Source organism: Schistocerca serialis, chromosome 3, assembly GCF_023864345.2.
Source record: "Schistocerca serialis cubense isolate TAMUIC-IGC-003099 chromosome 3, iqSchSeri2.2, whole genome shotgun sequence".
Lineage (NCBI taxonomy): Eukaryota > Metazoa > Arthropoda > Insecta > Orthoptera > Acrididae > Schistocerca > Schistocerca serialis.
In genome coordinates this window covers 235,717,582-235,741,480 of record NC_064640.1, presented here as the reverse complement: position 1 = coordinate 235,741,480, position 23,899 = coordinate 235,717,582, and the positions used below count along the sequence as shown (strand labels likewise).

General features: G+C 41.3%; 1 protein-coding gene across 5 annotated transcripts in view; it reads right to left on the bottom strand.

The window, feature by feature from the left end:
- The window catches only part of LOC126471575 (serine/threonine-protein kinase NIM1), a 510,574-nt gene that overhangs the window by 102,498 nt on the left and 384,177 nt on the right, over window positions 1-23,899 (bottom strand). For all 5 annotated transcript variants that reach the window (XM_050099805.1, XM_050099802.1, XM_050099803.1 and 2 more), the window contains one exon: window positions 1,416-1,595. In XM_050099805.1, coding sequence (XP_049955762.1) covers window positions 1,416-1,595 — 180 coding nt within the window. The remainder of the gene's footprint in view (window positions 1-1,415; window positions 1,596-23,899) is intronic.

Genomic DNA, 23,899 nt, shown 5'->3' with positions numbered 1-23,899 from the left:
TCAATATCCTCATACACTTTCTCTATCTGTTCATCTTCAGCTTGCGACGTCGGCATGTATACCTGAACTATCGTTGTCGGTGTTGGTCTTCTGTCGATTCTGATTAGAACAACCCGGTCACTGAACTGTTCACAGTAACACACCCTCTGCCCTACCTTCCTGTTCATAACGAATCCTACACCTGTTATACCATTTTCTGCAGCTGTTGATATTATCCGATACTCATCTGACCAGAAATCCTTGTCTTCCTTCCACTTCACTTCACTGACCCCTACTATATCTAGATTGAGCCTTTGCATTTCCCTTTTCAGATTTTCTAGTTTCCCTACCACGTTCAAGCTTCTGACATTCCACGCCCCGACTAGTAGAACGTTATCCTTTCGTAGATTATTCAATCTTTTTCTCATGGTAACCTCGCCCTTGGCAGTCCCCTCCCGGAGATCCGAATGGGGGACTATTCCGGAATCTTTTGCCAATGGAGAGATCATCATGACACTTCTTCAATTACAGGCCACATGTCCTGTGGATACACGTTACGTGTCTTTATTGCAGTGGTTTCCATTGCCTTCTGCATCCTCATATCGTTGATCATTGTTGATTCTTCCGCCTTTAGGGGCAATTTCCCACCCCTAGGACAAGAGAGTGCCCTGAACCTCTATCCGCTCCTCCGCCCTCTTTGACAAGGCCGTTGGCAGAATGAGGTCGACTTCTTATACCGGAAGTCTTCGGCCGCCAATGCTGATTATTTATCAAAATTTAGGCAGTGGCGGGGATCGAACCCGGGACCGAAGACGTTTTGATTATGAATCAAAGACTCTACCCCTAGACCACAAAGCCCAAAGACCACAGGACCACAAATAGCAGAACTGAATGTTCAGAATTCCAGAATTCCCCGAGTATGTGAACCATGACATAACGTAAACAGTTTACTCGCAGAGACAGTTCAGGTTCTTATCTATAATCTTAATCCAAATATCACACCGTCACCAAATTTAAAAACGTATGAAATTTCAAATAAATTGGCTAAATCTAAGAGTTATATTGTTACTTATAATTCGTCTTGATTGCAAATTTTTTTTTTATTCGTATGACCGGTTCGGTTCATTCAGAACCATCTTCAGATCTGATATTTCAGTTACAGGAGTAACCCGTCCAAATCCAGCAACTTTCACATGCTGGGTGACGCAGCATGTGAAAGTTGCTGGATTTGGACGGGTTACTCCTGTAACTGAAATATCAGATCTGAAGATGGTTCTGTATGAACCGAAACCGGTCATATGAATAAAAAAAAAAATTGCAATCAAGACGGATTATAAGTAACATTATAAAATCACTAATTGCTTTTATCCCATCAGACCTTATGTTTGTTTTTGCAAAATAAATCTAAGAGGATAATTGTTGTGGCTGCTACTGACCTCTGGTGAGTTGATGCACGGCCATCTTGACCTGGGAGAAGTTTCCGCTTCCCAGGTCCCCGCGGATGCGGTAGAAACCTATGCGCTTCCCCAGGCTCACCTCCGACTGCCATTTATGATCCTGTTGTTGGGCTCGGACCAATCGTTCGTACGGCGTCGTGCCGGTGGGAGGCCTCTCCTCTGCACATACACAAAAGAGCGCATCCACTTACCTTTCTCTGCTATGTAGCAGGACCATAATAAAGTAATTACATGAAACATGCAAGTCTCGAGTGAGAGCATTTCAACCCCGAAAGCTACACCACAGTGCAAACCACAATAATATTTTTACTTACAAGGCGACCGTGTCTACTCGTCATCACCGATTTACTCAAATTTTTGGTATTTACAGGGCTTTGCCAGAAATTAAATTGACATAAGTGTTAGCTGCACATGGTCAAGCGTTTAGAAAAGTTGGTTTTGGCGCGGGTCAGACTAGTCACAAGTCATTTATGTAAGCATAGTATCGAGACAGCGGTTGGCGCAGAGGTAGTCCGTACTTCATGAGGTAGAGTCCCTATACAGAAGCTTCTTTCTATTTTCAATTCAAACGTTATTTGAACTGCAAATAAATATAAATAATGCTCAATATGTTGTATTTGTTAATATTTTCATTAAAGGCGTGAATAGGAGAGGCAAAGGAAAATTTGGGATTGTAACTAAATTTCCAAGAACGGATTGGCCTTACAGCGCCCATGAGCATTCTGTAAATAACTTTCCGAGAAGAGATTTTAATTTCAGCGCACAGGGCTCGGTATTCCGTTAGCTTCAGTTTTCACCTTCAAGCAGTCCTAGACAGGTGTACTAGAATAATCAGCTTCCGCTGCAGCTAAAATCTGCTCATTGAGAGAAAAAAAATTACATTCCGAGAAGACGGCATCAAAATAGATTCTGTTGTACATTACTAGCTATCTTCGCCAGTATTTGGCGAAATGATGCCTTATGCGTGGTTTGTCGCCACTTTAAAACTACCATATAATAGTAAAAAATGCGACGCTTATACCGTCTGTAATAAGCCGAGATAATTACTGCTTTCCATGTTTTTACGATGAATATCGCACCACCTCCTGTAAAATAATAAAAATAGCTAATCTCATACTAAAATCTTTTGTACGCATTACAGTCCCTTTCTGGAAATATATTTTCAAACCCAAATTTTCCTTTGCCTTTCCTTTTAATGCCGTATATGAAAATATTTATAAATACAATATACTGAGCATTAGTTTTGTTTCTTTGCAATTTAAGAAACGTAAAAATTTAAAATAAAAGAGATTTTCTGCACAGGAACTCGACCACACGATCTCTATTTACTGTTTTGTAATCTTTCCGCGGCGCCAACCGCCTCCTGGAAGTACGCTAACGGAAGTGATTCATACCTCATCCGACCAGCAAGAAAAATGTTCTTTTTTCTAAAAGTTTATCCATCTGGAGCTCTCACTTCTGTTACTTCCATTTCTGGCTAAGCACTGCAAATACCAAAATTTGGATGAAATTGGTTATCACGAATAGGCGATTTCCTGTGTTAAACGTTTATCCATTGTGCTACATCAGCCATGCGCCACTACTTGTGCAAGATTATTTCCATATATCATGTTAATAATAATTGGAAACAATAAGAAATCAGAACTAAAAGTGTCTTGCTGGACGAAAGAATACTCCCGTCAGTGAATTCGAAGTGGAAAAAGACACTTGAGTGATACCAATGTATTCTCAACGGTAGAACAGCGAATTTGGATTCTGCGCACAGTGAAACTTGCAAAGAACGGAATTCAAAGTGAACTATATGTTTCTGCGGACAGTATGTATTTATATCTGCAAGCTTGAGAAAGAGTTAATCTCTCATTTTAACAGTGAGATTCGAGAGAATCATGTGCCTATTAGGACTTCCATGACCTGGGTTCTGGTTGAATTAGACTATGTTGGTTAAGACGAAGTCGAATCTTCGATGCTGAGTTTTATACTGCAGTGGGAAAAAACCCACATAACGAGTGTAACTAAATTCCCTTTCCAGACTTTGAGGACATATTCCTTGCACTAAAACAAGAAAAATGTCAAGTAAACATGGGGTTTAAAATGCATCCCTGAAGAGCTATGAGAACTTATCCACGTTCGTTACTGTCAAAAACATCTATTGAATAAGTGCTCATAGCTCTCAAGAAACGTATTTTAGGGCCCATGTTCACTTGAAATTTTTTAGTCTGTCAGTCGACTTTTAAGTAACATTTATTGTATGTTAACTAGTTACATGAGGAAGCAATAACAAACTGTGAATAAAAGATAAATTGTGATCATAGTTTCATAATTACAGATAATGCTATTTGTACACTATATATAACTTCAATAATATGTTTAATTCTCTGCTTCTTCATCCAAGGAAGTTTTCCTTTTCAATGAAGCGAAAATTTCTCATTTTCCTTTTAATTTTTGAATTAGTGTCTTAATATTGTCACACAGACCCTCGATCTAAATGCCGTATGAATTTTTTTATGATGAATTATATTTTATTATAATATGAAGACGTCTGGCTAACGCTGGCGCGTTTTTTTCTGTCGCATTACTTAATCAGAAAGTGCCTTACATCATTGATAGTTTCCATGACGTGTCTAGCTCTCCACAGCTCGCTGGAGTAGGCAAAGAGAGGACTCATATTTTAACTTGAATTATGTGAAAATTGTCGAACTATAAGTCATGGTTAGAAATTACTAACAAGGATTTTTGACAGAAGAATGGAAAAACTGGTAGAAGCTGGCCTCGGGGAAGATCAGTCTGGATTCCGGCGAAACGCACGAACACGCGTGGCAATACTGACCCTACTACTTACCTTAGAAGAGAGGAAGGCAAACCTACGTTTATAGCATTTGTAGACTTAGAGAAGACTCCAGAATGAAATTTTCACTCTGCAGCGGAGTGTGCGCTGATATGAAAGTTCCTGGCAGATTAAAACTGTTTGCCGGACCGAGGCTCGAACTCGGACCCTTTGCCTTTCGCGGGCAAGTGCCTGTGTTGTTAAGAAGAATGATGAAATGTTCCTTCGGACATGCATGCAATTCAGTACGTCTTCCGAAATGTTGACGTCGCGAAAACTAGAGAAATTACATGCCATACGGAGCTTTACTGGTAATCATTTACCCAGGCGCCATTCGTGAATGGAACAGGAGATGGCAGTAAAGATAGCTTTACCGCTAGTACCGTCGGCTACACACGGTAAGATAGATTGCGGAGTATATATACAAATGTAGATTTTTATGGCGTGTCGCGGTAATAACTGAAAGCCGTACTCATGGACACACAATTTCAGTCAGTCAGTTCGTTTTTGAGGAGGAAGGGATAAGTGTTCAACGTTCCGTCGACAACGAGGTCATTAGAGACGGAGCACAAGCTCGGGTTATGGAAGGATAGAGGAGTAAATCGGAGTGGCCTTTCAAAGGAACCATCCCGACGTTTTCCTGAAGTGGTTTAGGGAAATCACGGAAAACGTGAAACCGGATGGGCGGACACGGGTTTGAACCGTCGTCCTCCCGAATGCGAGTTCAGTGTGCTAATATAAGTTTTTGTCACGGCCAGTATGTTTTGGTCCTAAAATAGGGCGCCGATCCGTTTAGGCGTGGAGTGGTGTTAACATATAGGGTCCTCGGAAATTCCCGTTACAAAATTGTAGGACTGAGGGGAGGGAGTACATAATACTTTGAATAGAAACTCATTTCCGGAAACGTACCCTTCCCGTGCTACATCCGTTTGAAAACATGTTTGCTACGTGGGTATGCAACAGGGTAGTCATGGTGGGATGTGGTTATGTCGGTATAGTTGATGTTATTTGACGTTCGTCTTACCTCTCTGACCTAGTTTAAGTCTGATCCACGAGTCTGTGTTAGACCAATGGTTGAGTAAACGTTTGCAGAATACACCGACATGATCCTTCTGAGTGGCGAAGCTCACGGCAATGGAAGAGCTGCTCGTCAACTTTATCAAGATCGTTATTCACAATGCCTGAATCGAAACTTCTTGTCAGATTAAAACTGTGTGCCTGACCGAGACTCGAACTCGGGACCTTTGCCTTCTGCGGGCAAGTGCTCCACCAACTGATGTACCCAAGCACGACTCACTCCCCGTCCTCACAGCTTTACTTCTGCCAGTACCTCGTCTCCTACCTTCCAAAGGCAAAGGTCCTGAGTTCGAGTCTCGGTCCGGCACACAGTTTTAATCTGCCAGGAAGTTTCATATCAGCGCACACTGCGCTGCAGAGTGAAAATCTCATTCTAATGTCTGAATCCATTGCATATCCTTTTCACCACAATTACGTAACGGCTTCGAGAAAAGATTACTACGTTGTCAGCAGGCGTAGCTGTGGTGCTCCAAGGAGACGCCGCAGCCCCGTATTGGAAGAGGCCGTACTGCATCACGTCGAAGAAAATCCTTCAGTAAGTACACAAGCAGAGGGTCATGCCTAATCAGTTGCTTGTAAAAGTTGTTACGCTACGAACTTTTTTTCAAATGGTTGTGCCACGGAAATGGTGCGTTTCTGGAGATGGGTTCCAATTCAGAATGTCATCTACTCCTTCCCCTCTGCAAGACCTAGAAGTTTGTAACGGGACTTCCCGAACACCGTGTATGTACTGAATTCATGTTAACACCATTATCACACAAGGTTCACTCTGTATGAAATAAATGTCGTTATTTTCGGTATAGAATAATTATTTTATTTGTTGTACCGAATACTAAGAATGTGTATGTTCAGTGCAAGCACTAAGATATCGATTGAAGAGATTGTCATAAATTTCATAGTCACACATACATGCTAAGATTTAATATGTTTTGCAAAACTTCCTAGCCAATTCTAATGTATACGTTTTAGAAAAATTGACTCGTAAATTTGGAAGAGCGATTTGGAAGGTACCACTCTGCTGGAATATCCGGACAACCATCTGCTAGTCACTATTATGAACATAGTTTGATATTGTACACATTAACAGTCTCATCATGTGGAGCTCTTGTACAGCATTAATGCTAGACAGACAGCTACTTCATGAGGTACATGAAATGTATTCGCAGTTGCGAATACGAACAACCATCAGCTGTATAAGGGAATGACAACAATGAAACTCTGTGTCGGACCGGTACTCGAACCCGGATTTCCCGCTTTACACAAGAGGTCGTCTGAAGCGCTTTGGCTACCCGTGCACGAATCAGGGCCAGACCCAAACTTGCATATGTCGTCGCTCCTGCGTCACAATCTTTACTCGTACACACGTTACGTAATTCCCGTACAGGGGAGGACATTTTGACTGAAAATCTCGCCTGTTGCCGGCGGATAAATACGGTATTACAGGCCTGTGTTGTTAACAAGAACGATGCACTGTTCCTTCGGACATGCGTGAATATTTACCACGTAAACTGCACTCATTTCCTTGAAGATTTGGAAGAAGTAATCGTCTTATTATCGGGGGATAACATTGATGAGTCATTGTGCAAAGATTTTTGAGAAAATTTGGAAACACGAATTCGGGAAAAATTAGAAGGGAGAGAGAGAGAGAGAGAGAGAGAGAGAGAGAGAGAGAGAAGAGCAACATGGCTTTAAAACAGGAAGGTCCACGGTGGATCTAATTTTTGCTTTAAGACAACTGCAGGAACAGCACTATGAATATGGAACAGATCTACTAATGACCTTCCTGGACATTGAAAAAGCGTGAGAACAGAGGAGTAGCAAAACAGATTATTTGGAGAATAAAGGAAATGTACCATGGAAGTGAGAGCTGTGTGAAAGTGGGAGGAGAGAGATCAGCTTGAACTGAACAGAAGAATGGCTTGAGGCAGGGAAGTGCACTTTCACCATTACTCTTCATTGTAGTGATGGATCATATAATGAGTACAGTAGCACAATAATTGGTGAAAGGAAAACGAAAGCTTTGGTATTTGCAGGTGATCTGATGATTTGGGGGAATAAGGAGAAGTACAAGAGCAGTTGGACGTATGGCAACGAACACTACAAGAATATGAGATGAAATTTAATAGAAGTAAGAGTGAGATGATTATCACAACAAGAAAGGAGGAGAGAGGAACGACTGGAGTAACAATTGGTGGGGAACGATTGAGGAGAGTGGAGAGTTTCAAGTACCTAGGAAGCCTGATACAGAAAGATGAAAAAAACGACAGAGAAATAAACGAGCGGGGAGAAAAGCAGAAGCGTTTCGGAATAGTGTCAGAAGCCTGATATGGAGCATGGATGTATCCCAAATCAGTAAAAGGGTTATATACCGGTCATACTATGTCCCGATCCTGACATATGCTTTAGAAACCTGGGTTATGAAAGGAAGAGAGAGAAGCAAAGTTCAAGCTAGTGAGATGAATTTCTTAAGAAACAGTATTGGAGTGATGAAGATGGACATGTTAACAAATGAGAGGATCAGAGTGTTAATGAAGGTGGAACCATTACAGGGGGAGATAGAGAAATCCAGGCAGAGATTGTATGGGCACGTTAAGAGAATGGAGAAGAGGATACCCAGAAGAATACAGGAGATGAAACTGGAAGGAAGGAGACCAAGAGGAAGACCGAGAGGAAGACCGAGAGACAGATGGCTGAAAGGAGTGGAGGAATGCGTCCAGAAGAAAGGAAAAGACTGGACCCAGGTGAAGACGGAGAGATGGTGGCAAGACAGAAGACGATGGAGAGACTTATGTTCCATAGAGACCCGGCCAGAGGCTCGGTTCAAAAATGGCTCTGAGCACTATGGGACTTAACATCGGTGGTCATCAGTCCCCTAGAACTTAGAACTACTTAAACCTAACTAGCCTAAGGACATCACACACATCCATGCCCGAGGCAGGATTCGAACCTGCGACCGTAGCGGTCGCGCGGTTCCAGACTGAAGCGCCTAGAACCGCTCGGCCACTCCGGCCGGCTAGAGGCTCGAATCTGTCCAAGATGATGATGATGATGATGATGATGATTAAACTTGTCACTCGCGAAACGCTGTTTAAAATAGTGTTTTTTTATTTTAAGTTTACAGTAACGCTCCAGTTAAAAGTTACAGCCATCCTGTGGCAACGAAAAAAATTGTAGCTGCTTAGCGGTCCGTGTCCTGGCACAAAAATGTGGACTTTGAGAAGAATACACACAGCAAAGCTGAGGTGCAAGCTTCGCAGTCTATTAGTTGTGTATTTGTGGAGAATCTGATGGTCCTCTGTATTCAATGAAGGCTTAGAGGTTGTGGAATATGGAAAAGTTGGCTGTACTGACGTAGCCTGACAGTAGAAAGGTTCCGTCTTCATAAAATAAAGAGAAACTGTTGATTCTTATGTTATGGCTCTGCTTTGATGTATTTACGGTAAAGACATGAAAACATTGTTTGCTGTTTTTGAGCTTTTCTTTGTTCATTATTCAAAATGGTAATACAGAAATGAAATATTAGAAATACAGGAGTACAAAATATATTACTGTATCATTTTTTCGTAGCTCCTGCGTCACAAACTGTACTTGTACACTCGTTATGTAATTCGCGTACAGGGGACTTGGTCAAAAATAATCAAAGAATAGTTTTTTTTGGTAACTTACTATATGTTGCACAGATTGTTTATCAAATACATGGCAGCACGTGTCATCAGTTTCTTACTATGCATGGGAGAGCAGTATTGGAACCTCAGTAGTGAATCTTATATTAATTGTTAGTTCTTCACATTGATGAATGGAATACAATGACAGATCTATGATCGTTACAGATCTATGATCGTTACAGATTTCGTGCCATATTTTCTACAGGCTTCGTGTCTGAGTAAAGTGTGAGGTTCAGACCATAACTTCTATTACTGAAAATTGTGGGAAAATATATGTCAGGTTTAACTACCGCAATTAAGGCAGATTTCGTGAAACTGTGGAACTTATTTATCGGACAACAAAAGTGAAATTAAAGTTTGGAAGTATTTAAATTTTTCAAAGGGAAAAGATAAGCAGCATTTTTGATGAACTGTGTTATACTCACAAACACGCGAGCCCAGTAAACAGCCTTTTCGTGACGGAAGGTGTTATACCACGGCGACTATTCGTGTGACCACTTGATTGACCACCGGCTTTGCTTGATTGCTTTTGGAAGTACGATACCTCATGGACTGGCAGCAAGCACTGTGTTTGCACATTTTCTGCATCCCTAAGGGGTAAAGTTGTTCCATTCCAATGAAACTAACAAACGAGCTCCCACCGTTTTTTAAAAAAAAAACAGACTTGTATTTCGGAAGAGTAAAGTCCATTAAAAACTTTGAGTTAGGTACTCCCTGGTTTTGGACAAATAAACTACCCGACTGCCGCTCTCATTGCGTGAATTTCAGGTCTAATTCCCTCGCGCATCCTCGTTCTACTCAACTACTACTCTATCACCGAATCCATGGAGAATGAGTTATGTGAACGAAATTACCTGGCTTCGAAAAGCAGCATTGGTACTCCACTCGCGAACGTAAGTCCATTCTTTTGTTCTATTCTGACTGTTCTAGGCTAACGGTGACCAGTGTCTCGCCCCTGTAAGGTCTATAAACACGTATATTTTTTAACCTTTCAACATAGTTTACATCGAAAAATTAAAGAAAAACGTCAATTTAAACGAATAAAACACATGTGACAACGAAACCATAACTTATTACATCTGTTGCGAAATTCGCCAACAAAAAATGTACGTGGTGGCACTGAACTTGTGGGCGACGTGTTCGAATCCTGGCGGTAGAAAAAATTTTAAACACCGATATTTGACCAACAAGGGTGTGATGGTTGCTTTATGTCCCTGATCACCAGACTTTGCGCCAGTACCCTGAATTAAATTCTCATCCTTTCCGCTGTTTCTCATGGAGTGATAAGATGTCACATTGTTGGTGGTGTCCCGTTCGTCGGATAGGGATGCTAAATTCAGCAGTCTAGCGTAAGCTACAACACAAAATTGATACACGCCCAATAGTCACTTGCATTCAAAAGATCAACTAAAGGCACAGCTCTCACACATTGCGAGGAACGGAATCATGGCGCGCGTAGAGTTTTCTTCCTATCAGGTGGCTGAATTAACTCTCCCAGCCAAGAATGCCATGTGACTATTTCATAACTTACTGATTCACTAATTTGCTTCCTTCGGAATCTGTTCAGCCATTAAACAGAACCCTCGTGGATATCACGACTAAGAAAATCGTGAGCGTCTTGGGTTCTCCAAGCTGTTCCACTACTAATAAATACGTTTTTAATAATTGTAGTTCCGTACGTTCCCTTAACATGTCGTTACCGAACTGATACCACAGTTATTAAGATACAGGAGTCGTATTTGGTATGAGACAAGTTCAAATCCAGTCCCATCCATCTTGCAGCAAGTTTTCTATAGTGTGTTTCCTTCTTCCGTAATGTTTCATCTAAGATGGTACTCTGTCTCTAATTCTTCTAAACCGCCTCCGTGGAGAATTTTGGTAAACTATAATCACGTGCTTGACCGGGAAGTATTTCGATTTCTTGTGGAGGGAAAATTTTCTTTCCCAGAACGTGATTGGGATGGCGTAGAAAGATAATGTCGCACAGCTCCTGGGTAGAAAATTATATGTTAAAAGTGCCTGTACAATTTCTTTTAAAGTGAAGGCTTAGAACGTTGTGTTCATCTGTCAGACTGACAGGAACACGCCCTTGGTGCTTTTTGAAAGAGGAGTTCTCTATGTACTGACATTAGGTTACATTTTCCCCCTGTTCTTTCAGAGCTCACTCAAGCGTTATAGAACAAGCAGGGCTTTAAACTGCGCATCATCTCATCCACATTGTACCTCTCCACGCCTGATACATCGTGACCTCCTCCATTGTAGACCTTGAGTAAGCCACTTCGATTTCTTGTGGTAGAAAAATTTGTTTTACGAGAATGTGATTGGGATGGTGTACAACGATATTAACGAGTAGCCTTTGGGTACCAAATTACCGTAAACAACATGACAGATGTGAGACCTGAGTTTGTTTGTTACTGCAGTCGTGCCATGAAAATGGCGTGTGCTCCTTTCGAAACATCGCCGGTTGTGGAAGGCGTCATCCGGCTACATCCCCGTGAGATATTTGGACGTAAGGGATACCTGAATTTTCCTCGAAAATGATGTGAATCTGACTATTGCATTTCTGTTTATCCACATTCGCTATGGAGAAACAAATTCATGACTGCGGTTTCCAAGTCTTCTCTGAAAAAGTAGTACACAAGTTTTTTCTGTATAAAAATGTTAGTATGTGTGTGATGGTAAAATACCGCAGTCAACGAAATTCTACATTTTACTATTAACAGCTTTGAACGTCTAGCCAAATCACGACGAATATGGGTACTTGGTTGGAGTCGTCTACAGTTTCGGGTAACACCGCTGCCTCGTAAAACAGAGATGAAGAACTCTAATTCAGTCTTGAGTAACTGTTAGGGTTTCTAACATGCCGTTAGTATGGACACAACGAAGACGGCTGAGATACCACGCATGGTCTGACTGAAGAATGTCTTTCTAACACGAATGAAAATCCAAATGTAGCAACGAAAGTAAGTAGGAACATTATTTTCGGCAGTTTCACGTGTAAATCGAAAAGTTGTTCGTTCTGCTGTATTGTTCGGCCTGTGACAGCGAATTCATTCACATGGACTAGAGTATTTGTGATCTATGTCATTTAAAGATGAACATAGTATGGAACTAAGCTTGGCTGTGTTATTAAGGAGTCTGTTTAAGAAACAGTCTAAAGGAAAAAGTGAAGAGTTCAGAATTTCGTAGTCGAGGTCGTTTAACTCGGAACTAAAACTCTGATCAGCTAAATACGAGGGACCTCGACCGTGACATTCCTATAAGAACATTGCGAACATCTCCTGCTCCCCTCAATCCAGGCTCGGACCGATGATACAGGGTAAGTCTCGCTAACAGATTTAATCTCCGAGGAAATCAAATGCTGGAATTCTTCGCTGCAACTTTTGCCTAAGATCTGCTTCAGTAGATTAAAGATAATAGCTACAATTCCCGAAAATTAACAGAACTATAATACCTAGCCGTCGCACTAATAAACTCCTTGACATGGATGAAATTCAGTGTACACGCAAAGACAGATACATGAAGATAAAAACAATGAAAATAGTATGACGAATTAAACCAAAATTTACTAAAATATTTTCATATCAATACTTGCTTAGCTTGAAATCAACCGAAAATGTGCTAAGACTAATACTTGTATGTACTGAAAAATCAACGGTACAGCCACAGAAAATTGTGTAAGTAGTTACATGGATACTTTTTGGGGTAGATATTTTTTGGTCGTAGTGCCGCAATTTATACGATGTGGCGTGTCTGGGGAACTGGCGTGCTGCTCGCTCCGGTTTCTTAAAGTTTTACATAAGCGAAGACTTTGTAGGAACACGCATGGGAGGTAAAGGACTGCAATTTCTACCTTCTACGATAAAGAAGTAACTTTTCTTTTTGTTTGACATACTGAAAGGCTCAAACAATGATTATGCAGAGACTATCAGAGAAACCTCTTACTTTCTGTGGGACGTGCTCCAATTAACATACAACTGACTGATGGTAGCTCCGTTCACTATCTGCTAGATACACAACTAAATAGGATAGACAAAAATTTGCTTTCCGTAGTGAAGTGACAAATTTCCACATAATGATTAATTATAAGCATTCAATAGCCGATGTTGATCTCAAGTGACGATTTTCAGTAGCCATGGTGCACACACACTATTGTAATGCATTTTAGCTGTCAATATTGCTCTCACCCATCCACTGTCAACGTACAGTTTTCAGTGCCTATTTTTGCAGCACAGTATATTGTCACCTGATGACACGAATGCGGGTTGGACGAAAACTGTGAGGTAATGGATGTCAAGTCCAATATTTTTGTTTTGTTGGCTTGGTTGCGAATGAAGGATGACATTCAATCAGGTTTTGCCATTTAACTTTTACAAAACATAAACATGCATGTTTACATTGATTTACATGAAAATAAAGTAACATTTTAGGCACTGAAAGAACTTTATAACTTACGAACAACATCCTATACTTTTAAATAAAAATATAAATCGTTCGCTAACAGTCAGGGAGTATCATAGAATCGAAAAACTAAACAGTAAAGTAATTTTACTCAAAATTTTAAAGGAAATGTAGGAAAAACGTGCAGAAAACAAATAGAAAGACGGGGAGATTGTGATTTAAAGTCCTTGCGGCGACGAGATTATTAGAGACGGAACACAAACTCAGATAAAACGCAGATGGGGAAAGAAATAGGACGTGCCCTTTTCCAGGGAACCATAACGGCATGCCTCTTGATCAACATAGGGAAATCACAGAAAACTCAAATCTGCTTGATGACCTGTAACTGTCGAGAAAAATCAGCGAGCAGTGTGGAGCTATAGCTAAGACGTTAGCCTCATGTTCTAGCGGAGCGAGATTTGTATCCCTATCCGGTCATCCAGATGCAGGTTTTTTCTGCTTCAAATACCTTAGACCGATTTTCTTCCCTACTATGTCTCTAATGACTTCTATATCAACACCCCCTAGTTACCCAATCAAAGTAAGTACGGTGTGCAGCATACACAGCAGGGACGCATTCAGGTACTGACAAGTCTCCTCTGTTATCAGGAGCCATAGTGTCCTCGAGTTTTCTTCAAAGCTATTGAAGACTGAGGTGAAGGATTCGCAGAGCGAACCCGACTATTGAAGTGACCACACGGTTGTTCACATTACTGCTTTAATTGTAAACTGGACGCGACTGGAGCTCCTACTCTGTCACACACTTGAAAACATTTCTAACTGTTCTTCAAGGCACAGTATCTTAAGTAGTGATCCCATACTCCTTTGCGGACACAATTATTAGATACGGGCAAACCAGATCTCTCAAGATCGATTCCTGAGAAAATGTGTCAATAGTGACTTCCGCATGAATTACACTACTGGCTATTAAAATTGCTACACCAAGAAGAAATGCAGATGATAAACGGTTATTTAGTGGACAAATATATTATACTAGAACTGACATGTGATTACATTTTCACACAATTTGGGTGAATAGATCCTGAGAAATCAGTACTCAGAACAACCACCTCTGGCCGTAATAACGGCCTTGATACGCCTGGGCATTGAGTCAAATAGAGCTTGGATGGCTCGTACAGGTACAGCTGCCCATGTAGCTTCAACAGGATACTACAGTTCATCAAGAGTCGTGACTGGCGTATTGTGACGAACCAGTTGCTCGGCCACCATTGACCAGACGTTTTCAATTGGTGAGAGATTTGGAGAATGTGCTGGCCAGGGCAGCAGTCAAACATTTTCTGTATCCAGAAAGGGCCGTACAGAACCTGCAACATGCGGTCGTGCATTATCCTGCTGAAATGTAGGTTTTCGCAGGGATCGAATGAAGGGTAGAGCTACAGGTCGTAACACATCTGAAATGTAACGTTCACTGTTCGAAGTGACGTCAATGCGAACAAGAGGTGACTGAGACGTTTAACCAATGACACACCATACCATCACGCCGGGTGATATGCCAGTATGGCGATGGCGAATTCACGCTTCCAACGTGCGCTCACCGCGATGTCGCTAAACACGGATGCGACCGTCATGATGCTGTAAACAGAACCTGGATTCATCGGAAAAAGTGACGTTTTGCCACTCGTGCACCCAGGTTCATCGTTGAGTACACCATCGCAGGCGCTCCTGTCTGTGATCCAGCGTCAAGGGTAACCGCAGCCATGGTCTCCGAGCTGATAGTCCGTGCTACTGCGAACGTCGTCGAACTGTTCGTGCAGATGGTTGTTGTCTTGCGAACTTCCCCATCTGTCGACTCAGGGATTGAGACGTGGCTGCACGATCCGTTACAGCCATGCGGATAAGATGCCAGTCATCTCGACTGATAGTGATACGAGGCCGTCGGGATCCAGCACGGCGTTCCGTATTACCATCCTGAACCCACCGATTCCACATTCTGCTAACAGTCATTGGATCTCGACCAAAGCGAGCAGCAATGTCGCGATACGATAAACCGCAATCGCGATAGGCTACAATCCGACCTTTATCAATGTCGGAAACGTGATGATACGCATTTCTCCTCCTTAGACGAGGCATCACAACGTTTCACCAGGCAACGCCGGTCAACTGCTGTTTGTGTATGAGAAATCGGTTGGAAACTTTCCTCATGTCAGCACGTTGTAGGTGTCGCCACCGGCGCCAACCTTGTGTGAATGCTCTGAAAAGCTAATCATTTGCGTATCACAGCATATTCTTCCTGTCGGTTAAATTTCGCGTCTGTAGCAGGTCATCTTCGTGGTGTAGCTATTTTGACGGCCACTAGTGTAACAGTTCTAGCGAACGCCACGACAACGTTTCCGAAACCATACTGCCATGACCACCACCTTGTTTTTAGTTGCAATGTGGTTTCATTGACATCTAGCCGCCAAATGATGCAGACTCGTTTGAGGTACTAGGAGAAGGCTACCTGACAGCGACTGGAGCAGTTAAATTTAAATCACGCCGTATTCTTATTCCGATGATTCATTGTTAATAATTTGTATGCAGATTTCATTGGATTGCTTTGGAACACCATATGCAGTAGTTTTCACTGTACTTTCGGAATGATTACGATTGTACTTACCCCTTACCTAATTTGGACGGATGTAACACGGCCTTCGGCCTCCATCCACGTTGTAGTCAGTTTTCATTGTGGGCATTAATGGCACGCGGGGCTATGCAATTTCCATGACGACCATCCACGATTATATGGTTAATACACTCACGACATTCAGTCACGCTACAGAGACAGGCGAAAAGTCTAACGATTTCGATGCACAAACACTGTAAATTTTGATTCAGTACCTGATAATCAACTCTTTAAGTTACTCGAATAAATTGATTTCTTTTTCTACCTATACTAGCAGTGAAGATTGCAAAAACATGTTTCCGTTACACATATATTAGGCTAGTTACCACAGTTTTCTCGTACGTGCTATAGCCTCCACATCTAGGGGGCAGACATCATACTGTGATCTGTCTGAAAAGCCGCAACGCTACAAATCGATAGAACTTGTACGGATATCCACGTGAACAATTAACACATAATATGAAATTTACGCATGGAAGCTCAGGGTTTATTTTCCCGTATTTAAGACTTTAGGAGTACTGAACTAGATGGGAATGTTGCAAGGAGATTTATATTTGCGAAGCAACGGCTGACACGTAATAGTATGCAATACTTACCTTAGCAGAAATTATGTGGGAGGGCACGGGTCTATTGAAGAAAGCGCAAAATACTGTAAATGTGCAGGTTACACATATGAATGTTGGCCATTTTATTTTTGACTTCTGAAACAATAAGCTCATTGTGAATGAATAATTTAATTCAAAATGTATTGTGCGGTACACTGCAGGAAAATATGTTTCGAAAGTAACCGTATTAATAGAATGAAGCTAACCTCAAGAGTAAACATACCAATTTTTTAAATTGCTATAGGCCTACATTGACCTACTTAGTATTTTTAGCTGATGCGTTATTGTTGTTTTGCAAAATACATTGAGGTGTAATTCATAGAATTGACAACTGCATTCATGTGCTGAAGCCATTTCCTAGCAGCAATAACTATGCGCAATTAAGGCTGATTAGTTTGTTCAAGCTAAGGAAAGAATGAGAATTTTGGACTTATTTTTCGGACTTTTTCTGTCAATTTCGTGCTGTTGTGAAAAGCTACCATTGTTTTCTGTACAAGCTTTACTATACCAGGCACTGAAGTAAAAAATTCACCATTGAGAGGGTATTAAAGTTTTTTAGAGATTGTGTTGCTCATGTCAACACACGAAAAAGCCCATATAATATATTTTGGAAAATATTTGGTTTTTTAGTTATTAGTGAATGAACATCTCATATACTTCTGAACATAGAAACTCTCAACAAATTTTCAAAATGTCCTTCATTTGCTTCTATATATACGTGCACTCTTCGAATTATGAAGTATCGTATCTTTCAGATACCCCGGATGGTTTCATAGCCATACATGACAGATTTATAAAGATTTTCCCCGATGTGAAAGTTTGCCACAAAGCAATGCTTGTTGGTATCCACCTGTTTTATCGGTGCTTTTGTAATCATGACTGCCTGCCGCGGTGGCCGAGCGGTTATAGGCGCTTCAGTCGGGAACCGCGCTGCTGCTACGGTCGCAGGTTCGAACCCTGCCTCGGGCATAGTTCTGTGGGACTGATGAACTCAGATGTTAAGTCCCATAGTACTCGGAAGCATTTGAACCATTTTTAATCATGACTAATGTATAATTTGGTCTATATTGCACCTAATTAACAGGTGGTAATACATTGAGTCTTCAGACATTGGCTACGTATACTTACACCATGCTATTCTTTTCAACCTTAGTAAGTTCATTCAAAGTGTTGGTAATATTTTATCACACCCCGAGTATAATCTTTCATACTTTCTGACCTGTCGTTCCAACGATCTCAATATGGTCCTCCTGCAACGAGTATATTCTACACACAGGAACGTGAATGTATTCTCTTTCAGCGTGTAAGTAGTCTCGGCTTCATGGCATAATTCAGTCATTAAGTTCATGTTAAAGATAAGTCTTTCTCAAATCATTAAATCAGTGGACTCACGTAATTTATAGTAGAAGATAGGACCTATTCTAACTTACATGCTTTGGATTAAATACATGTTTAAAGTGTAATATGAGTCTTCGCAAACCTAAGGTTCAGTCTTAAATAAATAGCAACTCATTCAAACATTGTCAAATGTTCTTCCATTAATAATTCACAATGGACGAATATTTCTGGAGCGAGAAGCAACTTGCTATGTCCATTTTAATCTCTTGTGCCGCTTTAATTTGGTGCCGTGGTACGCAAGTTACCTCTGGGTGTTTACCCGGAAGACATGGAGCATATTAATTATATTGCGGCTCCTAATCAGCCAGCTGTCGGCGCCGGAGTAGGAGCGGGGAGGAGCTTCATCTGCGAAAGCGTCTCAGGGAAGGTACGCAGTCTCAGAGGATACAGCGTGAAACTGATACTGGGTGCAAGTACAACACACTGCTTGGAAACAGGCGATTCAGCATTGCCCTTAAGCCCCGTTTCACAACGAATAACATTACTACGGCCATATGCTGATGGATGTGTGTATTTCACCAATTGTTTTCTAATAAAAATCGCTATCAATTTGTACCGTTGAAGCTTTACTCGATTCACGGACAAAACTCTCATCCTATATACCACAGAAACCACCGAGGTGCGCCAGACAAACTATAAAAGCGGTGAGATAACTAGCGAAGTGTCAGACACGTCTTGCACACTGCAAACACGAGAAACAAGGAGGATCTTTTCACTGTACTTATCGTCAGTAACTACTCAAGGTGGACAACTACCTCGCTCTGTTCCACGTTATTACTAGAGATGGGTGCTTCAATTTTCAGGAACCTATGCGAGTTTCCAGTTTAGCAATAAAAAAGTACGTTAGGCTTTCCGCAGCTATTTTGTGTAAAGTCTTATCCACTTGCCTGAAATAAAGACCTTTAAATGTAAATGTATTATTATCGCGATCCGTATATGCTGACTTAATTATATTTATGGACGATACGTTGCCAAATGAATTACTTTTTGTAGCTTGGGCATTTAAGTGTTACACAACATTTGAAAATAATTTATTCTATTTCGAATTTATGGCGAGAATTCACTTGTTGTCATGACTAAACACGTTTATAATTTGTCTCTTGGTACTTCTTTTAAGTATAACTTGAGTCGTCATTTGTAAGCACGATAGCTACGTTTATTCTCCGGAAACTACCTACACAGCCGTCCGTCCAGCTTCGTTGTTTCCGAGATGACCGGTCATGGGCAACGGCCCATAAAATTCTGCTCTTTTTTCAAGTACGTATGCCGGTGGATCTTTTGCCCGTATCGTCGCTAGAATGAATCCTTTCAGCCATATCCGCTTCTCTGTGGCAAGGTCAGTTTTAGATTTCACCATATTATTTATAGCAGTTGGGGATATTCCTCTTTTATATCAGCTCCGCTTTTATAATCTCCTTAGTGCGTCATACGCCCGCGATGCTGCGAGGCGGCATGTTCGCAGGAGAGGAGCTGTGAAGTCTGGAACGTAGAAGGGGAGGTCCTGACGGAATGAAAGCTGTGAGAACGGGTCGAGAGTCGTGCTTGGGTTGTAGCTCAGTCGGTGCCGGCAAGGTATCTCAGCGTGTTCGCTCAGAGACCTAGATTGTCTCTGCAATAAAAGAGGATCAACAACGAACTTCAATGGATGTCATGTGACGTCCGCTACGACCAAATACAACAAACAGCAACGAACAAAATATTAAAAAAGTCGGTAGGGCACTTTTCCGCGAAAGGCAAAGGTCCCGAGTTCGAGTCTCGGTCCGACACACAACTTTAATCTGCCAGAAAGTTTCATATCAGCGCACACTCCGCTCCAGAGTGAAAATTTCATTCTGGGATGATCACAATATTTTGGCTCACGGGTGTAGTTGCATATTACGTGCATCTGTCCGATTACTTATAGTTGAAACTGAGAAGACCCACGCCTTTCTGCAACGACTTGGAGCGACCTGCGCCGCGCGGGATTAGCCGAGCGCTGGCCGGAGTGGCCGTGCGGTTCTAGGCGCTACAGTCTGGAACCGAGCGACCGCCACGTCGCAGGTTCGAATCCTGCCTCGGGCATGGATGTGTGTGATGTCCTTAGGTTAGTTAGGTTTAATTAGTTCTAAGTTCTAGGCGACTGATGACCTCAGAAGATAAGTCGCATAGTGCTCAGAGCCATTTGAACCATTTTTGATTAGCCGAGAGGTCTAAGGCGCTGCAGCCATGGACTGTGCGGCTGGTCCCGGCGGAGGTTCCTCCCTCGTGTTCCTCCCTCGTGTGTGTGTGTGTGTGTGTGTGTGTGTGTGTGTGTGTGTGTGTGTGTGTGTGTCCTTAGGATAATTTGGGTTAAGTAGTGTGTAAGCTTAGGGACTGATGACCTTAGCAGTTAAGTCCCATAAGATTTCACACACATTTGAACGTTTTTGGAGCGACCTGCAATAAAGCGATAGGAGTAAATTCTTCAGCACAATATGCATTGAATCATATAGGTATCCATGATGTCTAGCTAAATTTGCTCTGTTGAGTAGTTCAAACATCTAATACCGCTATTGAACAATTGTGGGTCTTTCTCATCCCTCACAGATTTGCTCTGTACACACCAGTCTAACAAGCGGATCACACGACAATTTGATTTTTAAAAAAATATGTATGGTACCTGAAATTTAGAACTAAAGTATCAGTCAAAAAATGCAGTTCGATGTAACTCTCTAAAATTCTCCAGAAAATCGACTTCGAATATATCCGACCGTCTTTAATACGCTAAAGCAAGGACAGCCTATCCTAGAGAGCTCATGTGGCTGTGATAGAATATTCAAGTACTACGTGAGAGGCACGGTTTCGATTCCCAGTTCTGCCCAAATATTAAACGAAAGTGCATGTCCCGTGAACAAGTCCACGAAGCGTAAAATTCGTAAGGATGAGAAATAATTTGTAATTTTTTAAAATGTAAATAATCTGTTACAAAACATCAGTAACTGCGGATTTATATTTGCAATGAAAACTGTAATTTTGTGTGCAATATATAATTATAAATAAGAAGACGAGCATTTTTCTTAAAATAGCAATTGCGTATCTGTTAATTAGAATGTATTTGATGAATTTTACAGTTAGATGACGTAGGTATTCGAACTGAAAGGAAAAAACCGAAAAAATGACAAACGAGACTCGAACCACTATACCAGTCTCGAGCGCTACTGATCTTTTTCCCATCTTTATGTATTTTAAGCTTCACGGAATTGTTAACAGAACATGTACCTATTTAAAAAAATTGCATCAGCCAGGAATCAAACACACAACCGCTATGTGGCAGGCGAGGTTTCTACCACACAACCACACAGATGTCCAGAAAAATGGACCTTACTTTACTATCTTAAAAACGGTAGGAAATCTTCAGCGTCGGTTTTATCGAGAATTTTTGAGTTTTTAGAGTTGCATCGAATTATTTTGGTGGATTAATATTTGTGTTCTGAACTTCACGTACCATAAATATAAAAAAAACTGGAGAAATCCCATTGTAATGTGATACTCTTGTAAACCCAGTTCACGTGACCGTCGCGCGATCCTTTTTTTACTGACGCCGGACGCTGCTTTCCACTATCCTACAGATCATACGTGGCGACGGACTGACTCGTAGTTTCCATCTCTGCGCTAATAGAGCCAGCCCATTACATGTCATGTTTTTCCTAGAGAAAGATTGTTGAAAATCGCACAGCGATTCGAAGAACGTGTTATTTTCCACGAAGTTTTTTGGTAATATTAGATGGAGAACATGTGAAGTTAGTGAAATCTAGTAACACTGCATCCTTGTATTTAAACAACATGAACGTTTTTTTATAGTTCTGTTTGATTTAGCTGATTGGAATTCTGTCGCTGTTGGCTCGTAATGAGTTTTATGGGAGAGTACCATATCTGAGAGGTAAAAGTTCTTGCAGTCGTTAGGAAATGATGAACTTCACATTCCCAATGACAATAATGGCAAGCATATTCCAGCAACAGAATAAAAAAAAATCTGTCTTTCGTATTCTTTGGTGATAGAAAATTTCTCTTCTCAAAGCGTTAAGCGCCCATTTACTAGGAACTTATGAAAAAATAACGCATATTCAGTTATCATATAACCCGTGACAGAAAATTTGCTGAATTGACGTTTGGCATGCTTTCAGAGAAATGCAGAATTTTCCGCAGATCAATAAATGTCAAGGTGGACTTCGTTGTGATTATTATTAAACGTGCGATTTAGTTTCAGCATGTCAGCAGTAAATAATTACCTAGTTTATTCATCTGCTTTTCTTCCTTTTTCACACACTACACTGCAAGCGTTCCCGATCTGAAGCCATGAAGTATGCTTTGTTGCCCTATGTTTATACATTATACCTCAGATCAGATGTGTATGTTTTTGAATACACAAAGGTGCTGTGCAGCTGCAACAGGTTCTGGGATTCGATCATCAAAGAGACAGTGGAAATAAGAGTACGTGACAGTCCTATCAGCCAGGACAGCGGTTTCTAAATGAGCTCGTCATGGGATGTGACGTTAGCAAAAATACGTCAGGAATGCTCTGATGTGAAAACGGTGAGGCAGCGGGTGGAATAGACAGACAACAGCTGCACGCCGCACGCGGCGCCAGCACAGCCCCTCAACGTCCTCGGTGTTCCCCCACCACTGGACGCGACACGCGACATTTCTTCCGAAGACACGCGACTGCTCACCCGTTGGTTCCTGGGCAGAGGAGTCGGCGATTTAGTAGCTATAAAGGCACTTCACCTCAAGACGTTAATTCGTCGCAACGTTTCGAGAAAACGACGCCATGACGCGGCTTATAACCAGAGAAGATTCCATCAAAGAAACTCATCCAAGAAAGCCTGCATTTCCATATGCACAAATAGTTTCGCACCTTCATTAACATTGTTTTTAACATCTATAATCGTTGATCCTATGACACCCTTATAATTACATATTCTCTCCTCTACGTGAAGAGGCCATCACTAATATTCGATCAATTCACTGTTTCTAACAGTATGTGTTTTATTTTTACATATACATTTAACAAAGAGACGAAACCTTGCTAAATGAACGATATATTCTGTTAATAAATGTAAACTATGGCATATAATTTGTTAAATCACGTAATAAGACAATATTTCCTTAAATAGTATTTCACAGTTTAAGATCGTAGTTTTTTATTTCTCGATCACAACATTACTGTTCCTGAATACAGAAACTATCCTGGAACTCAGCCCTTGATGGTAAATCCTTTTTGCGTTATAATAGCTTTCTAACGCTTCCGCATGTTATAAACGATGTTTCCAGTGTATTCAGGGACAATTAGCTCCAGTTGTTCTTGCAGGTTCATAACAAGTTCGTAACGAGTTTCTTTCTAGTTCATTGTGCTCCACCTGGTCCCGCTACTGAGTTCATTCCATAAACACCGTATGAGGTTAAGGTTCGGATACTAATGTCATGTCTGAATAACTTTTGGGAAGGTATAAATAACGCATACTTTTGCAAGGTGTGAAACGTACTTAGGGTCATTATCTTGGAAAAATTTGAACACTGCTCGAATGTCTAACTTTTTTTTCACTCCCATGTAAATGTTGCTGTAAAAATATCCCCCACACAATATGAAATACAGTCGCATTTTACAGTAGCTTCCCGTTCGTCACTTGGCTTTCGCCACACGGTTCAGTTTCTTCGCGAATATTCATTTCCGCACCATTTTACCGTTGTACCCTTCGTCTGAGACAACCTCCCGCCATTTTCTCAATTACTTCTCGCAACAACGGGACTACAATTTTAGGACGACATAATCGAGTGTTACGCTTAATATTTCTTACAAATTGTCGCCTTCTCTT